The sequence below is a fragment of the Myotis lucifugus genome, unplaced genomic scaffold (assembly GCF_000147115.1).
Source record: "Myotis lucifugus unplaced genomic scaffold, Myoluc2.0 scaffold_536, whole genome shotgun sequence".
NCBI classification, from domain to species: domain Eukaryota; kingdom Metazoa; phylum Chordata; class Mammalia; order Chiroptera; family Vespertilionidae; genus Myotis; species Myotis lucifugus.
In genome coordinates, this window is record NW_005871584.1 from 259,956 (window position 1) to 287,886 (window position 27,931).

Consider the following 27,931-nt stretch of genomic DNA (forward strand, 5'->3'; position numbering starts at 1 on the left):
ATGGAGAGTTGGATGTGCATAATTTGAACTGTGATGCAGAAACCTTGCACCAAATGAATTCCAAACCCCTTGCCCCGCCCATTCCTTTAAGGGAGAAAGTCATGTGAAAACCCTGCGAGTTAGAGGTGGACCGCACTCACAGAGCAGCTGGTCAGAGCCTGTCCTTGTGGTCACGGCAACAGCAGAGGCCCAGAGACATGCAAGCTCACACAGCTGAGTCAGAGCTGGGCCTGAAGCTCTGTTCTCTGCCTCGCCTTTTCGTTTCTTCATCCTGTTTGACAAGAGTTTACAGAGCACCTAGACATGGGATGGAATGTTGAAGTATACAGGGGTCTTGATGTCCCTTAATTGGATATGACAGTGGGCCCCTCACCCTAAGGACAGGATTCCACGAGTAGCTGCGTGGGGCTATGTTCTTTCTTGCTGAGTCATGTCAGACCCGGTATCGCTCTCACTATGGGCCCTGAGCTGTGCACAAGGCAATGAGATGGGCCTTTAACTACTCTTCGTGTGCTGACAAAGGTAATCTCTGAGAATAGAGTTTTTATGCCCATGTTTTACTAACCTCAGCCTTCTGGATTTTGAATGAATGGTGAGAGACAAAACTTAAAGACGAAACTACTGAACAATCTCTTGGGCAAAATTGGAGGGAGGACACAGATGAACGGCAGAGCAGGGGCTGGAGGCAGAGGGCTGTTTGATGATGTCACGATCATTGTTGGGAAAACAGGGTTTAGGCAGTGAGACTCTCCTGCTCCAGGATGGCTCACCATGCTCTGCAGCTCACAGGGGCCGGGGCCCTGAACGGACCGGCAGCACACACGGTGGGGTTCCTGGGTAACGCTCGAAGGTTGCTGCGGTGAGACCTAGAGGTGGGTGCAGGAAGGAGCTGGCACCGCAGGCCGGACGGCTATCTGGAGACGCCTGCTTGTAGGGTTGGCCCTGGGCAGTGTCTGGAAACTTGGATGAGGGGAAGATTCCCAGTATTCCCAAAAAGTGGCTCCCTGTGCCCCACGGTGCAGGCCTTACGCTGTGCCCCTACTTTCCTTCAGGGAGTCTGACATTTTGGGAAGTACTGGGCAGAGGGTGTCTGTGTGACCAGCCCCAATAAAATCTCCAGGCACTGAGACTCTAATGAGCAGACCGCCTTTCCCAGGTGGTCCCCACCCGTTGCTGGGAGATTAACCACATCCTGTGTGACTTCACCAGTGGAGGCTCTAGGAAGCTTGTGCCTGGCGCACCTGGTCCTCACCCCGCACACCTTTTCCAGTTGCTGGTTTTCTTTGTGTTCTTTTACTACGATTGTCCTGTAATAATTACAGCTGTGAGTATGACTATATGGTGAGTTCTCTTAGCAAATTGTTAAATGTGGGAGTGGCCTAGAAGCCCCTCAGCATAGAGGGTGTTTTAGGTAAGGTCCTAGAGGCAGTGGATGCCAGAGCCCCAGGTATGCGTGTCGTGTGCTTTCTGCTAATCTTTTTTTTTTTTTTTTTAATTTGAGAGAGAGAGAGAGAGAGAGAGAGAGAGAGATAGATCAGTTGCCTCTCGTACACGCCCGGACTGGGGATCAAACCCGTAACCTGGGTATGTGCCCTGACCGGGAATCAAACCCACCACCTTCTGGTGTATGGGGCAACACTCCAACCAACTGAGCCACACCAGCCAGGGCCACATACTTTTTAAAAATATATAAAAAGCTACAGAAGAGCTGGGCCTCTGTGAATAGGAATGGGGGTTTCTGCTATCTCATGTTATCTAAAAATTTCCCCCCAAATTCTGACCAAATGGAGAAGGTAGTCCTGTTAAAATGGACACACATGGTCACAGCCGTTCTTGTGAATGCACAGGGCTTGGAGAATGAGGCTGGCAGTTCTTTAAAAACATGCTCTAGTGAAAGAAGCTGAAACCAGGTTTCTTTGGATTTATTGCAAGACAGTTACCTAAGGTCTAGCACTGAGTGTCAGAGGCTCTGGCTGCCACTTTTATTTTGTTGGGGATGTGTCCAAATGGAACGAGACTTGTAAAGAATTCTGCTGTTGTTTGGGAAACTCAGTGTCTACTCTGTGTGGCTCCAATGGTTGACTTGAATACTTGACTATTCTAGACCTCTGTTACATCATTATAGACTTTTTTGTTATTATGTGAGCATAGCAGATTTTTCAGCTTAGCGGGATTCCATAGGACTAATGAAATCTTGTAGAATTTGCTTAATGCTTTCTAAAACTTGAGTTTTGTCCTGGAATGAAAATGTTGACCTCCTATGAGTTTGCTCATTGAGAACTACATTTGAGAAGAAGGTTAACTATAACTCTAAAAAAATACATGATGTAAAAGAATGCCTTCATCATACCAGCTAAATAACTTTAATAAGAGCAGACTCATCTGAGCAGCAGTTCTCTTTGTTCATTTCACAGTTGGGAAGTGCCCGTCACATTGAAGGAGCTGGAATTAGGGGTTTGGGTCACGTGTTAAAAGCTGTTTTAGCTTTGTTGTCTGGTGGCTAAAATCATATTTGAGCCAAAAAATAAAGCAGAGATTTTTAACCAAGTCTTCATGTTAGCAGGTCTCTCCCCCCACACAGGATCTCAGCATTGTTGAGCTGTGAACTTTAGTTAGGATGGTCTTCGGCCATTTTACATTGTTTAACACATTATTTTCACAGTTCATGCACATGATATATGCAGAAAGTAAGTGCACAGTTTGTAGCTATCCAGTGTAGCATGCCATATGGTTGCGTGATGTTTGTGTGGCATGCTGGGCACCCTCTGTCACTCCTGTGGCTTACTTTCATAGACACGTGCTTTCAGCACGCTATGGCATTCCCTGTCCTCCTGTTGGATATGCCAGGCGATATTTGTATCAGTGTGGTATATTTAGTTTGGAAGCTATGGGTAAAAGACTGGTGTTTGTCTCTGGTACCATCATTTGGGAACCAATTGCCTGGAATAGCAGCTGCTTTAAACCTGGAGAAACTTTAATTTATAGAGGGAGCCGATGCATGCCATCTGATGCATTGTGGCCATGTGGTGAACTTACTGTGACCCTGCAGTTTTGAATAGTTCTCATGTTTGTTTTGCTATTTCAATCTATTTAAAAATTTATGGACATTCACTAGACATTATTACTTACTGATTGTATAGTTAAGGAAAAAATGGAAACTTTCTTGTTGTAAATTTGCTTGCTAAAGCTTAGTGCTGTAGAGGGCCCACGGCAAGAGCAGGATGAAAGATGTGCTCGACAATGTCTGCTCTCATTTCTAAGGTTGTTCCTGCCAGTGATGTATGCAGAGAGAGCTGACAAGGTGTATAAGAGATGGAAGAAAGGCAGGTCCTTACCCCTCTGCCATTTTTCTGCAGAGGCAAACGCTGTCACCTGGCTTATGGCTGCTTTTGTACCTATTGCTCTGTCTCCAAATACTGTGCATGTACTGCTAAACCTTAGTTTTTTTTGTCACAAGAACTTTACTTTGCATCATGGAGGGTAAATTTCAGCTCTTTCTTTCTAACCTCCCTCATGTATAGCTGCCATCTCCACACCCACCAAATATAGTCATGTTTTAATTTTGATTAGAACATTTAGTTTATATTATAGTTAAGTATGCCATGCACTATCTATATTTGGTGAATTATAATTACTTTACCTCCCCCCCCCACATCCTTTTGTTTGTCCTGGGTTATTAATCATATTTCATGTGCATAGTGTCCACATCTTACCCTGAGGACTGTCTGTGTACTGCCAGTTGTGGACGTGACCTTGAACCTGTCTGGTCTGACGGGCTGCCTCTCTGCCTTCACAGCCTCAATTTTATGTATCCTCCTGGCAGCTCTACCAGCATGTCGAGGCTTCACTTCTCCTTTCTCTACAGAGGCATCTGGTGTTTGTTTTTTTTTTGGGGGTGGGGGGGCACCATGTCTTCTTTGGTTTTCTCTCTTATTTTAGTTATGCATATCCTCCATTAGCTTTCTCAGAAAAGATGTGGAGGAAACTTTCTTTGAGTCTGAGAAGATCTTTATTCTATTTTGATATTGGTAGTTTGTCAGGATTTAGAAATCTAGGTTGAAAGTCATTTTCATCCAGAATGTTAAAACTAATGTCCATGTATTCCAGCTTTTAGTGTTTCTTTCTACTGAGAAGTCCAAAGTCATTCTGATTCTGCAGTCTATCAAAGTAGATAACTTTGATTTTCTGTCTCTAGAGTTTGTCTGAAACTTTATGGTGAGGAGTCTTATAGAGACTATTTTCATTGCTTGGAGGGCCTTTCAACTTGGAACCTTGTGTTTGGATCTGGGCTAGTTTCTTTACCAGTATCTCTATATCTATACTTATCTACCTACCTAAAAATAATTTACTATTTTTTAAAATATATTTTTTATTGATTTCATAGAGAGGAAAGGAGAGATAGAAACATCAATTATGAGAAAGCGTCATTGAACAACTGCCTCCTGCACCCCTTATGACCCTACTGGAGATGGAGCTTTCAGCTCCTGGCATGTGCCCTGACCTGGAATCGAACTGTGACCTCCTGGTTCATGGGTTAATGCTCTACCACTTGAGCCAGTTAATGCTCTACACTGGCTGGGCTAGACTATTTTTTAGAGCCATTCTAGATTTATAGAAAAGCTGATTATTCCTCTCCTCCTCTACCTAGTTTCCCCTGTCCTCATCTATATTTTAAAAGACTTTGTGAAGGATTGGTATTAATTCTTATTTAAACATTTATTAGAATTTACCAAGTGTTCACCATCTGGGCCTTTGCTTTAGGGCAGTGGTTCTCAACCTTCCTAATGCCGAGACCCTTTAATACAGTTCCCCATGTTGTGGTGACCCCCAATTTCATTGTTACAAATTGAACATAATTAAAGCACAGTGATTAATCACAAAAACAATATGTCATTATATATGTGTTTTCCGATGGTCTTAGGCGACCCCTGTGAAAGGGTCGTTCAACCCCAAAGGGGTCGCGACCCACAGGTTGAGAACCGCTGCTTTAGGGGGATGTGTTTTGATTACTATAATTAATGTCTTTTGGTATAGGTCTATTAGGATTTTGTTACTTGTTGAGTCCATTTTGGTAGTTTGTGTCTATCTAGGAATTTTATCTAAGTTATCTAATTTTTGACAGAGTTCATGTTGCCCTCTTGTAATTTTTCTTTTTTTCTAAGGACAATTAGAAATATGTCTTCTTTCATCTTTTAATTCCAGTAGTTTGAATCTTTTCTCTTTGGTCATTCTAGCTAAAGGTCTTTTCCAAGAACTAACTTTTGGTTTGTTGATTTTCTCTAATGTTTTTCTGTTTCCCTTTTTTATATATTTCTGCTTGAATTGTCACTATTTCTTCCTTTTGTTTGGTTGCTTTTGCTCTCCCCACCCCCACCAAGTTTTTTAAGGTGAAGGTTAGGTTATTGATTTGAGATCCTGTGTTTTAAGATAGACATTTATGCCTATAAATTTTTCTTTAAAGAGTTCTATGTTAGCTGCATCCTATAAGTTTGGGCATATTGTGTTTTCATTTTCATTCATCTCAAAGTATTTTATAATTCCTCTTTTGATTTCATCCTTTTTTATTTTAGTTTTTTATTGTTGACACTTTACAGATGTCCCCCAATCTCCCCATTTTTGACCCCTCTACCCAGCTCCTGTCCCACCCTAGACCTTCACCACACTATTGTCTGTGTCCATGGGCTGTGCATATATGTTCTCGGGGTAATATCTCTTCCCATCTCCCCAACCCCCCTTCCCCCTGAGAGTCAACAGTCTGTTCCATGTTTCCATCTCTCTGGCCCTATTTTTTTTGTCAGTGTATTTTGTTCATTAGATTCCACATATGAGTGAGATCATGTGATACTTGTTTTTCTCTGACTGGCTTTATTTCGCTTAGCATAATACTCTCCAGGTCCATCCATGCTGTCGGCTTCATTTAAAAAATATATATATTTTTATTGATTTCAGAGAGGAAGAGAGAGAGATAGAAACATCAGTGATGAGAGAGAATCATTGATTGGCTGCCTCCTGCACACACCCTACTGGGGATCGAGCCCACAACCCCAGCATGTGCTCTTGACTGGAATTGAACCCAGGACCCTTTAGTCGCAGGCCGATGCTCTATTCACTGAGCCAAACCAACTAGGGCTGCTGCTTCTTTATTTTTTGTTCTTTGTTGTTGTTGTTAATCCTCACCTGAGGATATTTTTCTGTTGATTTTTTTAGGGAGAGTGGAAGAGAGAGGGAAAGACAGAGAGAGAAACATCAATGTGAGAGAAACACATTGATTGGTTGCTTCCTGCAGGAGCCCTCACCAGGGCCCGGCCCGGCCCGGGGAGGAGCTTGCAACCAAGGTACTGTCCCCAAGGTACATGCCCTTGACTGGAATCGAACCCGGGACCCTTTGATCCGCAGGCTGACACTCTATCCACGGAACCAAACAGGCTAGGGCACTGCTTCATTTTTGAAGGGTAAATTTGTTGGTTATAGAATTCTTGGTGGAGATTTTTAATTTCAGGACTTTGAATATGTCATCCACTGCTGCCTGCCCCCCATTGTTTTTTTATGAGAAAGCAGTTACTAATTTTATTAAGGATCCTTGTACATGAGCAGCTTCTGTACTGTTGCTTTCAAGAATTTGTCTTTTCTCTTGACATTTTGCTTATCATGTATCCAGGTTAGGTTCTCTTTAACTTTATCCTGTTTGGAATTTGTTAAAACTTCTTCTTTAATATATAGGTTAATATTTTATATAAAATTTGGAAAGTTTATAGTCATTATTTTTTTACATATTCTTTCTGTCCCTTTTTTTCTTCTCTGCTGGAATTTCCATTATGTATATGTTCATATCGTAGGAAGATGATCTCTTAGTTGCTGCTCTTTTTTTTTTTTTACACACCCCTCTTGTTTTTTTTCTCTTTTGTTTCTCAAACAGGGTATTTGCAATTGGCTCATGTTTAAGTTTGCTCCTTCTTTCTTCTGCAGCTCAAACCCATTGTTGAGTCCCTAGTGAATTTTTGCAATTATTGTACTTTTCATTTCTAGAATTTTTACCTGTTTCTTTCTTATGTTTTCTCTCTCTTTATTAATATTATCTATTTGTTGAGACATTGCTCTTATACTTTCCTCTAGTTCAGTGGTTCTCAACCTGTGGGTCGCGACCCCTTTACCGGTCAAACGACCCTTTCACAGAGGTCGCCTAAGACCATCCTGTGTATCAGATATTTACATTACGATTCATAACAGTAGCAACATTACAGTTATGAAGTAGCAACGAAAATAATTTTATGGTTGGGTCACAACATGAGGAACTGTATTTAAAGGGCCAGAAGGTTGAGAACCACTGCTCTAGTTCTTTACAACATACTTATAATGGTAGATTTCATTAGGTTAATTCCAGTGTCTGGGCTTCCATTAAAGATAGTTTCTGTTGATTGATTTTTTCCCTGTGTATGGGCTATATTTTCTTATTACTTTATACGTCTCATAATTTTTTGTTGAAACTCATCATTTCAAATTATATGTTGTGGCGCCTCTGAAAAGCACGTTCTTCTCCCTCCCCAGGCTTGTTGTTGATGGTGTTCGTTGCTTATTGCTTACTTAGTGACTTGCCTGAACGATTCTGTAGTCTGTATTCTGTTGTTGTGTGTGACTACTGAAGTCTTTGCTTGGTTAGCTTCGACCACGGCTCGTGAGCCACATGCGGCTCTTTGACCCCTTGAGTGTGGCTCTTCCACAAAATACCACGTGCGGCGTGCACGTACAGTGCTATTGAAACTTCGTGGCCCATGCGCAGAAGTCGGTTTTCGGCCTGGGTGAGTCTATTTTGAAGAAGTACTGTTGATATTTGGCTCTGTTGACTAATGAGTTTGCCGACCACTGGCTTAGAGTTAGCCAACGATTGAATAGGTTTTCAGCCGGTGTATCTCTCAGCCTTTGCCGAAGGGCTCTCTGTGTGTGTTGGGGCATGCTTTCAGTTTCCTGGCCGGCAGTTTGTGCATCTCCACCTTCCCCTTTACTGCCAGAGGTGAGACAGTGCCTTCTTGGGTCTTCCCTGGGCAGGTACCCAGCCTTGCACACACGTGTGGCCTCCTAGTTACCCAGGAATATGTCAGAGCTTTTTACAGCTTTTCCTTGTAAGCTCTTTGGTCAGTTTCTTGGCTCCAGTTGTGATTGGCACCTCAGGCAGCTGCCCTGTGAATCAGTTGTCCCTGATTCTTTTTGATCATGGTGTCAGGGTAAAGCAAGCATGTCAAACTCAAAGGCTAGCATGGGCCAAATAAACAAGGTTTAAGTTTATGTGGGCCGCAAAAAAAAAAGGTTCAATTTTCATAGCAACATAGGTTTATTTGATAAAGACATGCTGGATACAAAGGGCTGAAATACATGAGTCATCGTTAACATAAAATAATACATTTTAATAAAAATTAATATTTTTTCTTGAACATTAACTTATCAGACACTGAAGAACTGCACAAATTAATAAGCGTAAGTGCAAATAAACCTATTTTTCTTGTTCTCCGAAAGCAAAATATTTCCTGTTGCGCACACCAAACAAGTCAGTCCAAGACTAATGACGTGGCATGTGCTCTGACCAGGAATCAAACCCTGACTTCCTGGTTCTTGGGTTGACGCTCAACCACTGAGCAACACTGGTGGGCTAGATTTTTAATTTAAATGCCAACCGTGCTTAATTGTTAGTGGCTGCCTAGAGCAGTTTGAGAAGGAATCTGAGGCGATATCTGGACTTAGATGGAAAGATGGGTTGAAAAGATTATTGATACGGACCATGGAATGGGAAGGGAGAAGAAGTATATCAGGCTAGTTCCTCTCTTTCATTTTACCTCTGTCTGCTGATGTACATTTTTGGCTCCCCTGTTACTTAGAATTCTAAGTAGAATAGAATGAAGGAGAAGCTCTAGAGGTTAGGAACTTTCCACATTCAGCATCTAGCTTACTCTGCGGGGTTCAGTGAATGAACTCAGGCACTGAGACCAGAATGATTGAAATAACCAGTTTTCTGAAGTGAGGGCAGGGGACAGCATTAGGTACCAGCTTTTTCACACGTGATATCACTCTCCTGCATGACATAGGACTTGGTGTGTACAGAATACGAAAAGAATATAGTTCCCATCTTCACCCCAAGGAATTTCCATTCTGGTTGGAAAGAAAGGACAAACATGGTTGGAATGATTAGAGCTTGTGTGACTGGATTGTTTGTAAGAAAAGTGCTAACATTTCAAATTAGGCCCCTGAAATGAATGGCGTAGGTTTGAATGCAGAAGTACATTACCTTGGTATCTTAACCTTTATACTTATTCAAATGTATCTGTGTTTGCTTGGGAAAGCCTCTTTTTTCTTGACCCCCCGACCCCCAACTTTCCTCTAATTTTTGGTGTCACTCAGTCACTCAGAATACTGAGTTTTGCTTCAATTAAAATGTCAAGGTGAAAATGATCCACTAATAAAAAATTAATGTCATATTGCTTTTTTTAAAAGATGAAGATTACCCAGTTACAATGTTGGTAGATAAATTATTTATAGCATTTTAAAATTAAGCATAAATCACCGAAAAGAAAAGCCTTTGTAATATTTAGAGCATTTTACAAATCTTTATCCTAAGTAATTAGCAGTCTGTGCTTAGGCAGAAATATATGCTTTTCATAGTGTATATTCATTTTGTATGGATCAATAAATTTAATATAATGTCTGAGAGGACGCGCTCTGGATTCTTAGTCTCAGGGCTGCAGTCTCCACCCCAGCTGTGTCACCTATGCAAGCTGTGGGGTTCTTGATTTCTTGATCTGTAAAATGGGGATGGCAATAATCCCATATAAGGCTGTTACAAGGTTTAAACAAGATCTGTCAGTTAGAGCCCTCAGGTCAGTGCTTGACCTATAGTAAGTGTTGTTGATGTTATTATTATAGTCACTGTCTTTGTTATTAGGTGGGTTTGTATTACTGTTTTTTCAGTGATGGTTAATAATTTATATTTTTTCATTCATACAGGTTGAATTTAATCTTTACAAAATTTGATGAAGTCCAAAAATCTGGAAATATGATACAATCTGCAAATGGTGAGTAGAGAAAGCAGTCATTCTGTTTTTGCTTTGTCAGTTTTATGTCAGCAATGCTTATGCTATTTCTGAGCAGTTGAATTTAATGTCTTGATAAGAGTTTCTAGGTCTTAAGACTTAATTTCCATTTACTCACTTTCCGAAGCCAAAAACTATGGATGTGTCATTGACATTCTTTCATAACCTGCCTTGAGTTCATCAGCTGTTCCTGTTGGCTTTACTTTTAAAAATACACCTAGAATCCCAATGGTTCTCACTGTAGCAGCTACTTTTCTCTTAGTGAAAGCCGTCATTGTAATTTACCTGAGCTCTTGTGTTAGCCTAACCAATATTCTTAATTTTAGTCTATCACTGCACCTAAAGTTTATTTTTCACACAGCAATCAGAGTAATCCTTTTAGAATGTAACTTAAGCGATGTTAATTCCCTCTTCAAAATCCTCCAGATGTTTCCCATCACATAGAGACGACAGTTCAGTGGGTCATCATGGCTCTCCAGGCCCTGCGTGGTCTGGTGCTCATCACCATTCTGTTGACATCTTGTTTTGTTCTTCCCCAAAGTTCTCTCGGCTGCCATTCCATTGGCCTTTCTGATTTTGAACATTCTAAGCTTCTCTGTAGGTCTTGAACAATGAAAATACATCCTGCATATCAGATATTTACATTATGATTCATAACAGTAGCAAAATTATAGTTATGAAGTAGCAAGAAAAATAATTTTATGGTTGGGGGTCACCACAACATGAGGAACTGTATTAAAGGGTCGCGGCATTAGGAAGGTTGAGAACCACTGCTCTAGGGCCTCTGTGCTTATGAATCCTTCTGCTCGAAACATTTATGCCCTCTGTGTCATCATGGCTGTCTTCCTCATTCCATCCAGATCTTGGCTGTAGTATCACTTCATTACAAAGGCCACCTGGAATAGCACACCCAGTTTTATAAGGGAACTCTCTCTGCCTTCATCCTGCTTGACTTACCTTCTTAGTGCATATCACTACAAAACATTTTTATTCATAAGGGCAAGAACTTTGTTTTATTCCTTTATCCTTAATGCCTCACAAAGTCCCTGGCATGTGGTAGGTTGAATAAATAAAATAATAACTGAGACTTGAGTTCTGACCCATTGTCCAGTATTTGTATTCAGTTTATTGTAGCTTGTAATGATATTTGAGGACAAGGGATAATTCTTGTGATTACAGAAGGGAAAGAAATGAAAAGAGTGAATTACTGTGTAAATAAAGTCATCAAAGGGACAATTGTGAACAAGAATTTTTTTATACTCTGGATACCTCATTGCATCATAGCTATTTCAGAGTTGCTGGGGATCTGAAATCATAGCAGAACTTTCAAATTTTGAATATCTTGAGATTGTCAAGAAGTTTGAGTGATTTCCCCCATGTAAGGAAGGGCAAAGCCAGAACCCAATCCAGGCCTTTTGACTTACACTCAGCTATGTACCTATCATTATCAGTAAAGAATTTGTCTTTTGATAGCATGTTTCTTATAAAATGCTTAAACTGTCCTAAAAATGCTTTTATTAATTCCTTTTATTTCTTATTTTCTAATTCCCTTTATTTATTTCTAAAGTAATTTTTTATTTTCAATCACAGGTGACATACACTATTATATTAGTCTCAGGCGTACACTCCAGCAATTAGATATTACATACTTAATACGTGATCATCCTGATAAATGCTGCACCCATCTGACACTATGCAGAGTTATTAGACTGTTATCGACAGTATTCCTTATGCTGTACTTTACATCCCTGTGACTATTCTGTAACAACCAATTTGTACTTCTTCTTTTTTTTTTTAAATATATTTTATTGATTTTCTACAGAGAGGAAGGGAGAAGGATAGAGAGTTAGAAACATCGATGAGAGAGAAACATCGATCAGCTGCCTCTTGCGCATCCCCTACTGGGGATGTGCCCGCAAACAAGGTACATGCCCTTGACCGGAATCGAACTTGGGACCCTTGAGTCCGCAGGCTGATGCTCTGTCCACTGAGCCAAACCGGTTAGGGCCCAATTTGAATTCTTAATCCCTTCATCTTTTTCACCTATCCCACAACCCCCCTCCCATCTGGCAACAGTCAAAATGTTCTCTGTATCTGTGAATCTGTTTCTGTCCTGCTTGTTTGTTTATTTTATTTTTTAGATTTAATTGTTGATAGATATGTATTTATTACCATTCTACTGTTCATATTTTTTATATTCTTCTTAGAGAAGACCCTTTAACATTCATATGATATTGGTTTAATGGTGATAAATTCCTTTAGTCTGGAAAGCTGTTGAGCTGTCCTTTGATTCTAAATGATAGCTTTGCTGGGTAGAGTAATCTTGGTTATAGGTCCTTGCTTTTCATCATTTTGAATATTTCTTGCCAATCCCTTCTGGCCTGCAAGGTTTCTGTTGAGAAATCAGCTGGCAATCTTACGGGAGCTCCCCTTGTAGGTAACGGCTTCTCTCTTGCTGCTTTTAAGATTCTTTCTGTCTTTAACCTTTTGCACTTTAATTATGATGTATTTTGATGTGGGCCTCTTTGGGTTCCTCTTCTTTGGGACTGTGTGCTTTCTGGACTTGTATGTCTATTTCCTTCACCAATAGGGAAGGTTTCTGTCATTTTTTCAGTGTATTTTCAATTTCTTGCTCTCTCTGTTCTCCTTCCGAAAACCCCATGATATGAATGTTGGTACGCTTGAAGTTGTCTCAGAAGTTCCCTACCCTGTCCTCACTTTTTCGGATTCTTTTTTCTTGTTGCTGTTTTGATTGGGTGTTTTTTGCTTCCTTATATTCCAAATCACTTATTTGATTCTTGACTTCATCTACTCTACTGTTGATTCTCTGTAAATTATTCTTCATTTCAGTTAGTGTATCCTTCATTTTTACCAGTCCTTTTTCATGTCTTTGAAATTATCATTAAGATTCTTGAGCAACCTTATACCAGTGATGGCGAACCTATGACACGCGTGTCAGAGGTGACACCCGAACTCATTTTTTTGGTTGATTTTTCTTTGTTAAATGGCATTTAAATATATAAAATAAATATTAGAAATATAAGTCTTTGTTTTACTATGGTTTCAAAGATCAAAAAATTTCTATATGTGACACGGCACCAGAGTTAAGTTAGGGTTTTTCAAAATGCTGACACGCCGAGCTCAAAAGGTTCGCCATCACTGCCTTATACCATTGTTTTGAACTCTGTATCCAGTAGTTTGCTTGCTTCCATTTCATTTATTTCTCTTTCTGGAGATTTCTTTTGTTCTTTCATTTGTGATGTGTTTCTTTGTCTCTGCATTTTGACTGCTTCCTTGTTTTTGTGTTTATATATTGGGTAGAGCTGTTATGGCTCCTGGAATTGGTAGAGTGGCTTTTCAGAGGAATACCTGGGACTCCCAACAGCCTCCATTGTCACTCAACTATAATCTGGCTGGTTTTTACAGCCTGAAGATAGGTGGACTTCTCTTCCCAGATCTGGAACCCTGGGCTAGGGGTCTGGTGTTGGGCTGGGAACCCCTTGTTCCTTATGGGAGGCCTCGGCAGGGGAGATATCCCTTCTGATTAAAAACATGCCACGCGTCCCATCAGTGATTCTCTCTCATCGTTGATGTTTCTCTCCCTCTCTCCCCCTCTCTCTTCCTCTCTGAAATTTAAAAAAAAGCCCTAGCCAGTTTGGCTCAGTGGATAGTGTGTCAACCTGCGGACTGAAGGGTCCGAGGTTTGATTCTGGTCAGGGGCACATGCTTGGGTTGTGGGCTTGATCCCCAGTGTGTGGTGTGCAGGAGGCAGCCCATCAACGATTCTCTCTCATCATTGATGTTTCTCTCACTTCTCTCCCTTCCTCTCTGAAATCAATAAAATATATTTAACAAAACAAAACAAAAAACATGCCACACGTGGGTGTCGGACTAGCCTGTTCCACGCCTCTGCCCCTCCTACCAGTCTCAGTGTGCTTTCTTCTTTACCTTTCTAGTTGTAGGACTTCCATTCAACCAGATTTCAGGCGGTTATGAATGATGGTTTTTCTGTATTTTAGTTGTAATTTTGATGTGGTTGAAAGAGGCAGCGAGTACTGGCATTTACCTACGCTGCCATCTCGGTTCTCCAATAATAATGCTTTTTTGAATAGGTAACAAAAGCCCTGGATTTGAGCTAAGTTGAAAGAAACTATTAATGTAATAGCAATACTCTTAGGGAAGAAATGAGTTTCATCCTTGGTTGTATTTCTTGACATATTCAAATTGCTTTCTAAGATGTGTAATTGGTCATATTTATATAAAGTGTAAGAATTGTGACTAAATCAACAAGTAAAAAACAGCTGAGTAGCAATTAGTCCTGTCTGTAATAGAATACTTCATACTCGAATGGTTTTTTTTTGTTGCTAGGTTACCCCTAAGGTCTTTCAGCTTTGACTGGCAAGAATATGCGAGTTAAAAATACATTGTTTTATAGATGTTTCTCTTTTTTTCCATCTCTAGATAATTAGCAAACTCCTTGAAGCAAAAATTACAGTTTTTCTTCCCTTGGGTTTTGAAAGCAAATTATTTTCTATTTAAGCTTTTGTTCTTTCAATCATGCAGATACGTTTATGTTCACGGGGAACTTGGTTTTCAGCATGGAAGAGCCAGTTATTAAAGACTGATTAGTGTCCTTCTACTGCGCCACTTCATGATCTTTAATTGGATTTGACTGAAGTGAGGCCCATGGACATTAATTTGGTTAAATATGTTCATGTTTTTGAGTTTCATAAACAAAGCTAACATGTTTATGAGGAAAGAATGAAAATATCATACTGGTAAATCCATGAACATTTCATCATTCAGAATTGCCTGAAATCTGGCTGAATGGAAGTCCTATAACTAGAAAGCCAAAGAAAAAGACAAAATATTTATTTGCCAACAAAACTATAAACTAGATAAAAGATAATCAATTGGCCTTTGTACATGAATATATCTAGTTTATCATTTTACTGCCAAATGCATCCTACCTAATGTTTTTTTACTGAAAATTTTTATAATTTGAAAAATGTTGCATATCTTTTTAAGTTGTTGGAAATGAGAAATACTTGTGCAAGTCTGATAACAAATAGACCAATGATTAATTGTTAGGTAAGATCTGAATTGTTGCCCAGTGTAGCTACGACTAAGTGTCAACATAAGGAACATCCAAACCCATAAGAATTTTTATGATTTTATTTGAGCCAAACTGATGACACTTGCTGGGGAGCAAAATCTCAACAGAATGAGAAAATGCTCCAGAGAATGCACCTTATTTTATACATCAGAATCAAAGAGAAAGACACGACCTTCATTGGTGGTAGTTTAGGGGGGTGGGAGAAAGGAAAGTGGGGATTAGATACAAAGTGAAATAAAGAGAGACACTTCTTTTGCATTGATAGGTATAGGATAGTTAACAGTTAACAGTATAGCACGTAGAGATGGTATTGGGGGAACAAGATATCAATGAGGGTTCTGTGGTCTGATGCTTTGGTGGGAGATTGTGCTCTGAGGAGTATGGAAAAAGGGATTTCTCAGGCATTCATTCCAAAGGTATGTTATCTTAGCTGCAAAAAGACAGTTGACAGGCTCAGTTAAGGTAAAGATTGACCTTTGTCAAGGAAGATGCCAGCCTAGGATAGGACTACTCACCATGACTTGCTTTTCATTAGGAAGTTTGAATTCCAGACCATCCCATATGGCTACTTGTGGTCTCTGAGTTTGTAAGGCTGTCATGCAGGCCTCCCCTGAGCTTGTCATGTTTAGTATGTGGCCCCTTTTTCATCCACAAGAGCATTCACTTAAAAGTGAATTTATTGCCTATTGTTTTATTAAAAAGCCAAGCATTCATTATTTTGCATAGTCTTTAAAACAATGCTGATGCCAGCCGGTTTGGGTTAGTGGATAGAGTGTTGGCCTGTGGACTGCAGGGTCCCGGGTTCGATTTAGGCCCAGGGCACATGCCCAGGTTGCGAGCTCGATCCCCAGTAAGGGGTGTGCAGGAGGCAGCTGATCGGTGATTCTCTCTCATCATTAATGTTTCTGTCTCTCTCTCTCTCTTCCTTCCTCTCTGAAATAAAAACATATATTTAAAAACAATGCTGCTAAGGGTTCCCAGGCCCTCCCATGCTTGTCTATTGGACTCTGCATGTTCCAAGGTGTGGGATTCTGGTTCATTGTCTTAGGAAAGTGTTCCCATGGTCACAGGCTCAGGGATAAGCTGGTAGAAAGCTGGCAAGTGTCCTGTGCTCGGAAGACCACCTAAAACAGCCGGGAGGTGACAGTTTCCGAGACCAGCTTAAGCTACAGCTGACAGTTTGCTTTCTCTTCTGTGTGGAAATAAGATTGCTTTTTGACATTGTTCTTATTTAAGGTTTATGTTTGTAATGTTCTTCTCTGTTTTCAAGAGGAAAAGTCAGATAGTTCGTTAAATTTTTTAAAAGCTAGTTTTAAAGAAGGCTGTCTTACATGAGTAAAGTCAGATGGAAAGGTTCACCTCCCATCCAACCCCTTCTCCCCCCCACCCCTTTAAAAAAACCACTGGTTTTTATAGTCTAGGCTTTTATTTTGGAGTAGGGTGCAGTTGTCAGTGGTGCTAGATCACACTGCAGAAGGCCGTGGGTGGGGAGCTTGCTGATGCAAGTTACTGTGGGTAGATACAGCTTTCAGAGCACTGTTTTTATTTGTACCAAGATCCCTGACAAACATGACTACTGGGAAAGGTAGGCTCTTCTAATACATTCTGAAATTTTGCTGTTTAGGAAATAAATACAATATGTAAATATTTAAGATTTTAAATATTGTGGCTGAAACTTAGGAAAATAATTGCCATGAACATTTGCATTTAGGCAGGGAAAACTGTGAAACCTACAGATATGTTCACGTTAACCTTCGAGGACCAGAGAGGAAGTAGATACAGTAAAACCAGATTGCTGAGTTTTCCTCAGCCTCTGGGTTCCATGTACTTTTAATTTCTTTCTGCTCTTGTACTTGCGGTATGTGGAGTTACTTTACAATTGCAATACATTTGTCAGTAGGAATAAGCTGTCCTGAAAGGAATCTAGCGGCTAGAAATGCCAGGTTTTTAGCTGTGGGTAGAGGGAGACACAGGGAATTACTGCAGTGACGGGTGCTGCCTTTCTTCTTGAGAATCAGTTTATATAATTTTCCCTTCCCTTTTAAAGACTTGCATTTTAAAAACGCAAAAGTGGAACCGAAAAACTACTAAAGAAGTATTGTTTTCAAAAAACCTTGTTGAGTAGTCTTCAGTCTTCACAGGGAGGTCTTACCTATGCCTTGCCGCGTTGGAAGGACTCCCAGCGCACCAGGTTTGCGTTTGAAGGAGAGTGGGCTTGGTGTGATGGGGACACCTGCTCCGCTGTCTTGCTTTCCTCTGGGATGGTCTTCCTGGCAGGCTTTGAATTTGTTGTCTCTGAAGGATATTGCCATACCCTGCAACTGAAACAAGATGTAATAACAGAGACTCTGCCACTATACAGGTACTATGCTGAGTAAATCTGCTGTGTTTATTTTGTAGGGGATTGTGAAGGTGTGTATTTATCTCCTTACACTAAATTTGGTTCAGTTTGCAGAAAGTGGTCATATTGGAAGATACGCATTTCTGCTTGTTAGTTGTGTTTTCACACTGGGAATTTAAAGCATAGAGTGATGGTATTTCTTTTCATTTCCTCCCTCATGACATTATCCTGTATTCAGGTTAAGCTGCTGTGGGAAATCAACACCTGGCCCGGAGGGTTAAGTCACTCCTGTCTGGAGTGGCCTCTTTCAGAGCCCTTCACTTGACAATTTGACAGTGTGTTGCTTATAGCATTTGTCTTAAGTTGTATTTGTTATTATTTTTTAAACGACAGGGCAAAATAATTATGGAAGTCAACTAATGTATTAAAAGCCATGGAGAGAGCCCGTAGATCTGAATTTAAAATGAAGACTTTTTCACTTGATAATTCCTTTCAAATTGTGTCCTTGAAATGCAAGCTTAGAAGCATTGGTAACTTTTACCTTAAGTGGCTGCAAATGTAGTAGGAAACAAGGTTTAAAAGCTGATTTTTGTGGTTGTGGCATATTTGAATTTTCCTCTATGAAGCCATGATTAACAAAGACCATTAGCCGTCTGCAGAATACAATACCAACGATTCTGCCACAGTTGAGTGTAGAGTATTTTAGTATTTTCAGAGCACTTTCCTGAATGCCTTTTGTTTGTCTTTGTTTTATGATCCGCACAGCAGCCCCTGAGGAGTAGGCAGGGCAGCTTTTAAACGTGGGTACAGAAGGCTTCAGGTTTTCTCTACGTGTGCTGGTGCTGGACAGAGAGCGGGCCCGGGACCTTGTCATCTTAGTCCTTTCAGGTCTCTTAGTCCTTAAGCTTCAGCAAAACTGCTGGGATAAAGCGTGTCTTTGTTTCTGACGTTGTACCATTTTCAGTCGCTGCCTTGGTCAGTCGCTGCCTTGGGGAATAATTAAGAAATGAAAGCATTCAAAGAGATATTATTAAACAGGCACTAGTACTCTATAACGAAGTGTGGTTTTCCTAATCAGTTGTTTGCCAGTTGATAGGGGCTCCCAGGGAGGCAGTCTGGGAGAGGAAATTGTATTATAAACCTAACGAGTTTGTTTTCAAAATCCGTTTGGTGTAATGCTGCAGGGGCAGATGAACAGGGGCCTTGTGTGCTTTCTCAGAAACGGAGGTTTTTGTTGTAGGCCGTTTACTTCTGAGCTGAATTTTTAAAACAGGGTGTGTGTGTGTGTGGCGGGGGGGGGGGGGGGGGGGAAGATTGCTACAGGGTGACCAACTTTAATTTTACTAAATATAACAACAACAATAACAAAACAAAATCCCACCTATCTCTTGTTCTTTCCTAAAACAAGGACTATTAACACCAATAAAAAATAAGAAAGATGTAATTTGGAATAAAAGATAGTCCTTAAAGTAAACTAAATTTAACTCTAAGATTAATTACAAGTTTTTCCTTACAGTTCTCAGTTTGGTGCAGACTGGTGTAAATCATCCAAAAAATGTCACCAGTACTTGTAAGTGGCTTTTGTGCTTAGAGGGTGGATATAAGTGGGCAAGTGACTTCAGGGCAGTGTAGACTGGAATCCCTCACACTGCGGCTGCAGGAGTGGTGTGTGACCTGCGCTGATAGCTTGTCTCTCAGCTTTGATTTTCTCCCACACAAGTTGGGGATAGTAATTCCTGCACCACTGTGAGGGGTAAATGAGAGGGTGCATGTAGCTAGCCTGGCATAAGACCTGGCCCATAAATACAGGACACCATTCACTGTGGCACCTTTACATGGTCTAATGGGAGGTGAAAAGTTGGGCTGGGTGTTTAAAGTGATATAATTGATGTTTTTGTTTAGATATGGAAAGCTCTCTAAAGAAAAACAAAAGCAGAATCATGTGTGTAATAAGCCCAGATCCGGGTTTCCGACAGCAACAGGACTTCATGGGGAAATGACTGATTTTAGGGCTGGAGCAGGGAACATACCCAGTGAGCCTGGTACATCTTGATGCCAGAAAGTAAGGACCTGCTCAAGCAAGACAGAACAAAAAGCAGTCATGGGGGTGTCCAAGGGACACAGGCCTCAACTGAAAGATTCTCAGCGGTCAAAGCCAGAACAAGTTGATCAATAAAACAAAGTAGTATTGGCTTATTACCCAAAGTATAAACTCGGTAGTGGTGAGTCCATACCAGTAAGCAAGGGAGAAAAGACAACTCTCCCATGGGGAGTTACTCCCGGTCAGCTATAGAGAGTTAGAAACATCGATGAGAGAGAAACATCGATCAGCTGCCTCTTGCACACCCCCTACTGGAGATGTGCCTGCAACCAAGGTACATGCCCTTGACCAGAATCGAACCCGGGACCTTTCAGTCCCCAGGCCAACGCTCTATCCACTGAGCCAAACCGGTCAGGGCAAGTGGCATTTTATCTTGTAGTTTTCCGTCCCCAAACCCATAAACTCGATCTAACCATGAAGGAAAAATCAGGTAAATATTTGCAGATTGAAGGATATCTGTGAACGCTCCTACCAGTACTCCTGGAAGCTGTCAAGGAAGTCTGAGAACTCACAACCTGGAGGAGCCTAGGGAGGTGTGATGACTGCGTGTCGCTTGGTATCCTTAGTGGGATCTGGAACAGATAAAGGACAGTAGGAGAAAAGGAAGGAACTCTGAATAAACGATGGATTTTAGTTAATAACGTATCAAGAGTGCACTGCTAATATTAGATGTTAATAGTAGGGAGACTGTGTGTGGGGTAAATGGGAACTCTGTGCTGTCTTCACAACTGTCTGTCACTCGAGCACTGTTCCAAAATAGAAAATTAAAAACAAAAATCTGGAAACTAGTAGTGGAGTGGGAGAGAAGCCTTTTATTCTCATTTTATTTTCTTGTAATATTTGAGCTATTTAATTATGTTTATACATGCATTAATTTTGTTCTCTGAGAAAGGTTCCGTAGTGGGATTATATGCTTTTATTTTTATGTGTTTTTTTAATTTAAATTCTTTATTGTTGAAAGTATTACATATGTCTCCTTTTCCCCCCATTGACCTCTCTCCGGCCACCCCCGCCCTCCCAGCACATGCCCTCACCCCCCTACTGTCTGTGTCCATTGCTTATGCTTATAGGCATACATACAAGTCCTTTGGTTGATCTCTTATCCGCCACCCCCTTTCCTCTGAGGTTTGACAGTCTGTTCAATGCTTTTTTAAAAAAAGTATATTTTTATTGATTTCAGAGAGGAAGGGAGAGGGAGAGAGAGATAGAAACATCAGTGATGAGAGAGAATCAATTGACTGCCTCCTGCACGTCCCACACTGGGGATCGAGCCCACAACTTGGGCATGTGCCCTGACTGGGAATCCAGCCGTGACCTCCTGGTTCATAGGTCAACACTCAACCCCTGAGCCGTGCCGGCAGGGTATGCCAGCTATTATCTAAAACTGCATGACCGAATGGTCAGAAACATGCTAAAATGTTTCTAGGTGGTGGCCTTACAAGAGATTGCTTTCTTCTTTGTGTGTTTTCTATTTTCAAAATGGGCGGAGAGGGTCCCAGATTAGTGAGAGTTAACTGGATGGTGTGGCTGCATTCTGGACTTACCTGAGGCCTGGACAGACCCTGGACAGGCACTCAGATTCCAAAAGAGGAGGCAAGCTATTCACCTCTAAGGCTAGATGTTTGAAGTTCAGGTAAAAAAGTTCTTAAAAAACACAACAAAAAAACCCCAGTGATTTCTGTGCTTATTCTTCAGATAAAAATTTTGATGATGAAGATTCTGTGGATGGTAACAGACCTTCCTCTGCCAGTTCCACATCATCCAAAGCGCCAGCAAGCTCACGGAGAAACGCTGGAATGGGGACCCGGCGGTTTGGATCGTCCACTCTCGGGTCTAAGTCTTCAGGTAATTCCAGCCCTGGGCGGCGTTGTGGGGTCAGCTGTGCAAGCTTTTGAAACCAGACATGCGTGGTACTTGCCTCTGGGTCCTTCAGAAGTGAAGCAGTCTCGCTTGCAATATGTTTCTGCTGCCGTTCTTTAACTTCTGTGCTGTCGGTGGTGAGGAGTTGGAGGGATGTCAATTTGAGATGCTGTGTTGCCACCTTTTGGTAAGCAGAGCCTGTAGGACAGTGATTCTCAACCTTCCTAATGCCACGACCCTTTAATACAGTTCCTCATGTTGTGGTGACCCCCAACCATAAAATTATTTTCGTTGCTACTTCATAACTGTAATTTTGCTACTGTTATGAATCGTAATGTAAATATCTGATATGCAGGATGTATTTTCATTGTTACAAATTGAACATAATTAAAGCATAGTGATTAATCACAAAAACAATATGTAATTATATATGTGTTTTCTAGTGGTCGTAGGCGACCCCTGTGAAAGGGGTCGCAACCCACAGGTTGAGAACCGCTGCTGTAGGAGAATGAAGCCCACACCCCAGGAAGCGGAGCTAAGAGATAGAGGAAGAGCATTTGTTGATTGTTGGGATCTAGCGGTATCTGAAATGGGGCCTTTTTAGCCAGTTTTTATTTATCAAGACAGACTATCCGGAAGTCAGATGGTATCTTCTGTCTTTAAAATGTATTTTGTTTCTCCAGGTAGCATTATTCCTTGTGAGCTTAGTATAGATATTAAATTAAGTAAATAGGAGGGATTAGTTCCTTGAGGCTTGAAAATTGATTTACAAAGATTTCCTCCCTAAATTCCTCCTCCCACCCCCGAATTTGGACAGTTTGAGTCCTTATTATCTACTTTCATTTTGATGTCACATGTGCATTTACATGCAAATTTCCTACTTTTTACTTCTAAAATATTATGTGGCCACTGGTTTTAGACCGTGCTCCTATTAGCATTGGGCTTTTGAGCTTGCTGATGTGCTGAGTTAAAGCTGGAGCCGGGTTAGCACCCACATGCCGCGTCCTGCCGGTCTTGGCTGCTCTCCCAACTGGCCCTGGAGTGCTGGAGTCTGTACCGGAGCGGCGCGCTGCACTGCAGGGCCTCTGCCGGCAGCTCTGTCTGCTTGGAGAGCGTGAACCTCTAACTTTTTTAGGGGAGTGCATGTAAAAATTTTTATTTTTGTTATTGAGCTTAAATTCACATAGCATAAAATTAACCATTTTAAAGGTCACAATTCATTGGCATTTAGTATATTCACAGTATTGTGCACCTACCACTTCTAGTTCCAACACAGTTTCCTCACCCCAAAAGAAAGCCCCACACTCTTTATCCATTGCTCCCCTTCCTCCTCAGCCCCTGGCCACCACAGTCTGCATTTTGTTCCTGAGACTTTACCTATGCTGGCTCTTTGGAGAATGAGATCTTTGCTCTGGCTTCTTTCACTGAGCATGTTTTTGAGGTTCTTCTACGTTGTAGCATGTATCAGTACTTCATTCCTCTTGTGGCCAAACAGCCTTCCTACTCCTTTTTCTTGATCTATTCTTGAGTGGTGTCAATTCTACAAATAAGGTTTCAGAAATTTCTGCATGATCAGACCACTTCATTTCCTTCCCACCCTTCACCCAGACGTTCCTTCCAAAAGTCTCAGCTGTGTAAACTAGCAGAGACACCAGCCCTGTCTCCCCTTTGGCCCTGACCTCATCTCTTCCCCATTTTGCTTAGCACCATGGTCATGAAGTTCCTTGTTGGCTCCTTCTTGTCAGATTCCTTAGGTGTTGGAGTCCTCTTCCCTTCGTGGGTACGTGGGGCAGGCCTTACGCAGAGGAGGCACTCAGGACCTGTCTGCTCAGTGGGATCCAGTCCTAGTGCTAGAACAGGCACAGAGCATCCCAGCTCAGTGCGTGACTGTCACCTGTCCATGGTTGGCCTGTAAATGCAGTGTGAGTGATTGTTCATCGGGGGTTGGCATGCATGTACTGCTGCCAGGAGTTGTCCATAAAGCCCTTTTCTGTGCGGGTTCCAGCAGGACACCAAACACCAGAGAAGCACTCACAGGGACCAATGTGAATCGATGAGGGTTACAAGGATGACTGCAGACACCAGTTTTGAAATCTTTAGTATGAAAAACAACAACTGTAAGATGTCATAAGATTTTATGTGTGGCGTTCCTAATAGCAAAAAGAAAAAACGTGCTCCTAAATGACAGCAATTAACTTTTAAGTATACAAAGCATCTTACAACAATTTTATAGGGGGAACTTGCTACTGATGTATAAATGAAAAATTGACAATTATCATGAGTTCAAAGGAAATGAAAATGTTTTAAGGCTAATATAAAGTTGAAATGAAACTGTTAAATGCATTAGAACTTATTTTAATTGGTTGTGCATTGACGCATGAACCAGAAGGTCACGGTTTGATTCCCAATCAGGGCACATGCCAGGTTGCAGGCTCGATCCCCAATAGAGTATGTGCAGGAGGCAGCCGATCAATGATTCTCATTATTGATGTTTCTATCTCTCTCTCTTCCTTCCCCTCTAAAATCAATAAAAACACATTTAAAAAAATCAGTAAAATATTGTGGAATCACAACACTTTATATTTTTATTAAGCTTTAAAGAAATGATTACAAATCTACCAAAATATAACTTTTATTGTATTTATTCAGATTCTTCCAATGCACTTAATTTACATTTTAAAATAAATTTTTTATAGCTCCAAAAGAAGGAGCTGGCGCTGTTGATGAAGAGGATTTTATTAAAGCCTTTGACGACGTACCTGCAGTGCAGGTGAGTGAGGATGTTTGAGTTTGATTAAAAGCAAGGAGAGGCTTACTCTTCAAATTTCACTTTTCAAATATGTGGTACGGGAAGTTCCTTACTTGGTAAGTAATTTTAAGTATCGAGACTACAGGAGATCTGAGGTTGCAGACTAGAAAGTGTTGGAGCCTTTTATAGCTGAAATGAGCAAAAGTCAAGGCCCAGGATGATCTTTGAGTAAGAACTAGAAAGAAGTTGCTTCCTCTAGTAACAAGTTGGTGGGTCAGGGCATATAAAAGAGCGGGGAGGGAAGTGATTAGATTATACAAAGGAACAAAGAAGCATGCTTATTTAGGGATTTTTCTTAGAAAAATTTGTCAATTTGAAGGGTTTTGGTGTCTGAGAAGCTATGAAGAATGGTTTGATAAAAGCTTATTTATGCCATCTTGATGCTTCACTTAAGTACCTAACAGATGAAGCAAAGGTATTGATAAAAGTTGAGGTAAAGTCATACATTTTAACTGCTTTGAATGTCACAGTGTTTTTTATCAATGACTGTAGGTAGCAATACTTTTCTTAGCCTACATTGACTATCCAATGCTCTGGATTCCTGTAGCATTTTATGTCTATACTAGAGGCCCGGTGCATGGATTTGTGCACTGGTGGGGCCCCTCAGCCTAGCCTGCGCCTTCTCACAATCCGGGACACTTCGGAGGATATTGGACTGCCGGTTTTGGCCCAATCCCCGCAGGCCAGGCCAGGCTGAATAGGGCAGAAGCCGGCAGTCCGACATCCCCCGAGGGATGTAGTAGTGTGCAAAGCAGCAGGCAGCGCGGGAGGAGCCCGAGCCTGGGCGGGCGCCACGCCACTCCCACTCATCCTTGCCCCGCTGCGCCACTGCTGCTCGGGTAGCACTGCTGTGGAGGCGGGAGAAGTTTGTGCCGCTGCAGCTGCGCTAGTCAGCCACGAGCCTGGCATCTGGCACCTATCGGTCAGCTGGGTGGCGCTCCCGCTGTGAGAAGGCACTGACCATCAGGGGGCAGCTCCTGTGTTGAGCGTCTGCCCCCTGGTGGTCAGTGCACATCATAGCGACTGATCGACCAATTCTGTCGTTGATCGCTTAGGCTTTTATATATATAGATGAATTGCTTGTTAACTACTGTTTAGTTTCCAAATGTGTGTAAATAAGATAACAGGCATCTTAGGCTAAGTTTCATCCTTAAGTCCTTGACCTTCCCAGCATGTCTCATTCCTGGTTGATGATTCTCCTACCTGTCTTATCAGATGTGGGAGTAAATGAAAAAGTAGATTTGAAAGTGATGGATGTGAAATGGATTGTGTAATGCACTGTTATATGTGCTACTAGGAATCCTAAAGGACTTGTGCACCACTGACCGTTCCCAGCAGGTCTTGTTCTTTTAAATGGCAAGCCATCTGTTAAGTTTACCATAAAGCTGTATTTGAGCCTGGGTTACCCATATATGGGCACCAGATCTAGTGGGTACATACTCACAAGGGGATGAAGCTCATTCTAGGACAAATCTGTCCAGATGTTATCTCATAGGCTCTTCTGGAAAATGAAATGATTTATTTTACTAAATGCTCTTGACTTCATGTAATTAAGAAATAATCTTTTTTATTCTTTACATTATCTTATGCTTATTGTAAATTAATTTTGCTTACAGATTTATTCCAGCCGAGACCTCGAGGAATCCATAAACAAGATTAGGGAAATATTATCTGATGACAAGCATGATTGGGAGCAAAGAGTAAATGCTGTAAGCCAGTGATTTTATGTGATTACATTTTCACTAGATTTATTTATATCTTCTAAACTCCTTACTATGAAATTGGGATACAGCTCTAATGAATTTTAAGGAGTAAATATTTTAAATAAAAATTACTGCATTAAAATTTTACCTTTTAGTAGAGTACCTCACATCTCTTTTTAAAGCATGCAAACTTACACCTTTATGCAGATCCTATATTTTTAACAAAGACCTAATTGTGGAATGTCTGGTGATGCCCTCCACTTTCACCTGGTAAAGACAGCGAAGCTGCTTTTTAGTGGCATTTAGTGTGATCTCTTCCTTTCTTCACATTGCATGCTAGAAAGTCCTGTTTGTCTGTTTTTAAAAGTAGATTAATGAAAGCAAGTAGCTGAACATTAAAGGGACGGTGCGTCTGATCTGAGAAAGCTATTTTTACAGAGGTTGGCTGGCAAAAAGAGGGGTGGTAAGAAAGCTATTGTATTCCCTTTCAAATTCACACCAGCTTTTAGTAATGATACAGTGGAGGATACTAAAAGAGACTCTAGGATTGCTACTTCCTTTGATTTATTAAATAAATGGCAGTTGAAGTGGGTGTGGGGGAAGGTAAGCTTAGGAGGGAAGAGCCTTTTACAAGCTAAAATGCAGGCTCTGGTGATTTTATCATTAGGATAGAATGTATACACTAAGGTGTTTTCAATTTAAAATGCATTTTACAGAATTGTATTTATCATAGATACTACATTTTAAAAATTATTTGTTCTTATTTTTGCTATGTAGATTTGTTCAATATATTAGCTAACATTTAATTGGCTGAGTTCTTTTTGGAAAACTATTTCTATATCATTTAACTTTGACATTGATCTCTCATATTTGATGGCTTCTGTTATTCCGTATGTTCTGTTTTAGGAACAGTTTTATATATCTCCTAATTTTCTCTATCCCATTAGCTAAAAAAGATTAGATCTTTACTTTTGGCTGGTGCTGCTGAATATGATAACTTCTTTCAACATTTGAGACTTTTGGATGGAGCCTTTAAACTATCTGCTAAGGATCTGCGGTCTCAGGTAGTGCGGGAGGCTTGTATCACGTTGGGGTAAGGACTGCAAAGCTCCAGATTCTCACGTCATAACATCCTAGGCACAGGCTTCGGGGCGGTTCATGGCTCTGTCCGATGGGTCTTTCTAATGTTACTCCCGTCTAGTCTCCAAGACCCATTCCAGTTACACTGCTGCTAATACTTTTACAGTACTTCTCGACCAATTATGTAAAGTATGACAGACTTTAAACTTTATTCCGTGACTTAGCTCTGAAGCAGTTGTTACTAATAATACTGAAAAATGAAATTTATAAACTTGTTTCTCAGCTTTTTCATTGATTTTGCTGACAGGATATAGCATGCTTATCAGAATTTTTTATTGTTTCTAGAAGAGTACTCTAGCTATAAAATTAAAGACATGCAGTGTAGTCTAGTAAATGTTTATCCTACTTAAACTGAATCTGGACCAATGTTTGGAGCTGCAATTTCTGTGTTAGGAAGTATGTCAGAATATCAGAGGAGCAGTGACATCAGATGGCATTGCGGCTGTTTAAAAGCTTTGGCTGCAGTCAGATGTTGAAGCATGAATATTTTATGTTGAAAATAAAAAGGGTGAAAGAGAAAGAGTGAGGCAGCTTTTTCCTGTTTATGTTTTATTAGTGTATGATAAATTTGTCTTTTGCTGTTTGAATTCTAATTTGTTGGAAATGATTTACTTTTTTAAAAAAGGAACAATGGGCTACTAGCTATTTGCCAAGTCCTCTACATGTACATTGGAAAGATTTGAGACCCTTGTCCTTAATTTCTAGATAACTTTAAATGAAGGTTCTAAAATGTTAAGAGTTTTATATGCTTCTCTGTTTGCAAGAAATAGAACTACAGTCCAGTA

The 27,931-nt window shown here is 40.8% G+C and overlaps 1 protein-coding gene across 6 annotated transcripts in view; it reads left to right on the forward strand.

Moving 5' to 3' along the window:
* The window catches only part of CLASP1 (cytoplasmic linker associated protein 1), a 266,904-nt gene that overhangs the window by 107,531 nt on the left and 131,442 nt on the right, over window positions 1-27,931 (forward strand). For all 6 annotated transcript variants that reach the window (XM_023745324.1, XM_023745323.1, XM_014446407.2 and 3 more), the window contains 5 exons: window positions 9,991-10,058; window positions 21,330-21,479; window positions 24,191-24,264; window positions 25,920-26,012; window positions 26,954-27,099. In XM_023745324.1, coding sequence (XP_023601092.1) covers window positions 9,991-10,058; window positions 21,330-21,479; window positions 24,191-24,264; window positions 25,920-26,012; window positions 26,954-27,099 — 531 coding nt within the window. The remainder of the gene's footprint in view (window positions 1-9,990; window positions 10,059-21,329; window positions 21,480-24,190; window positions 24,265-25,919; window positions 26,013-26,953; window positions 27,100-27,931) is intronic.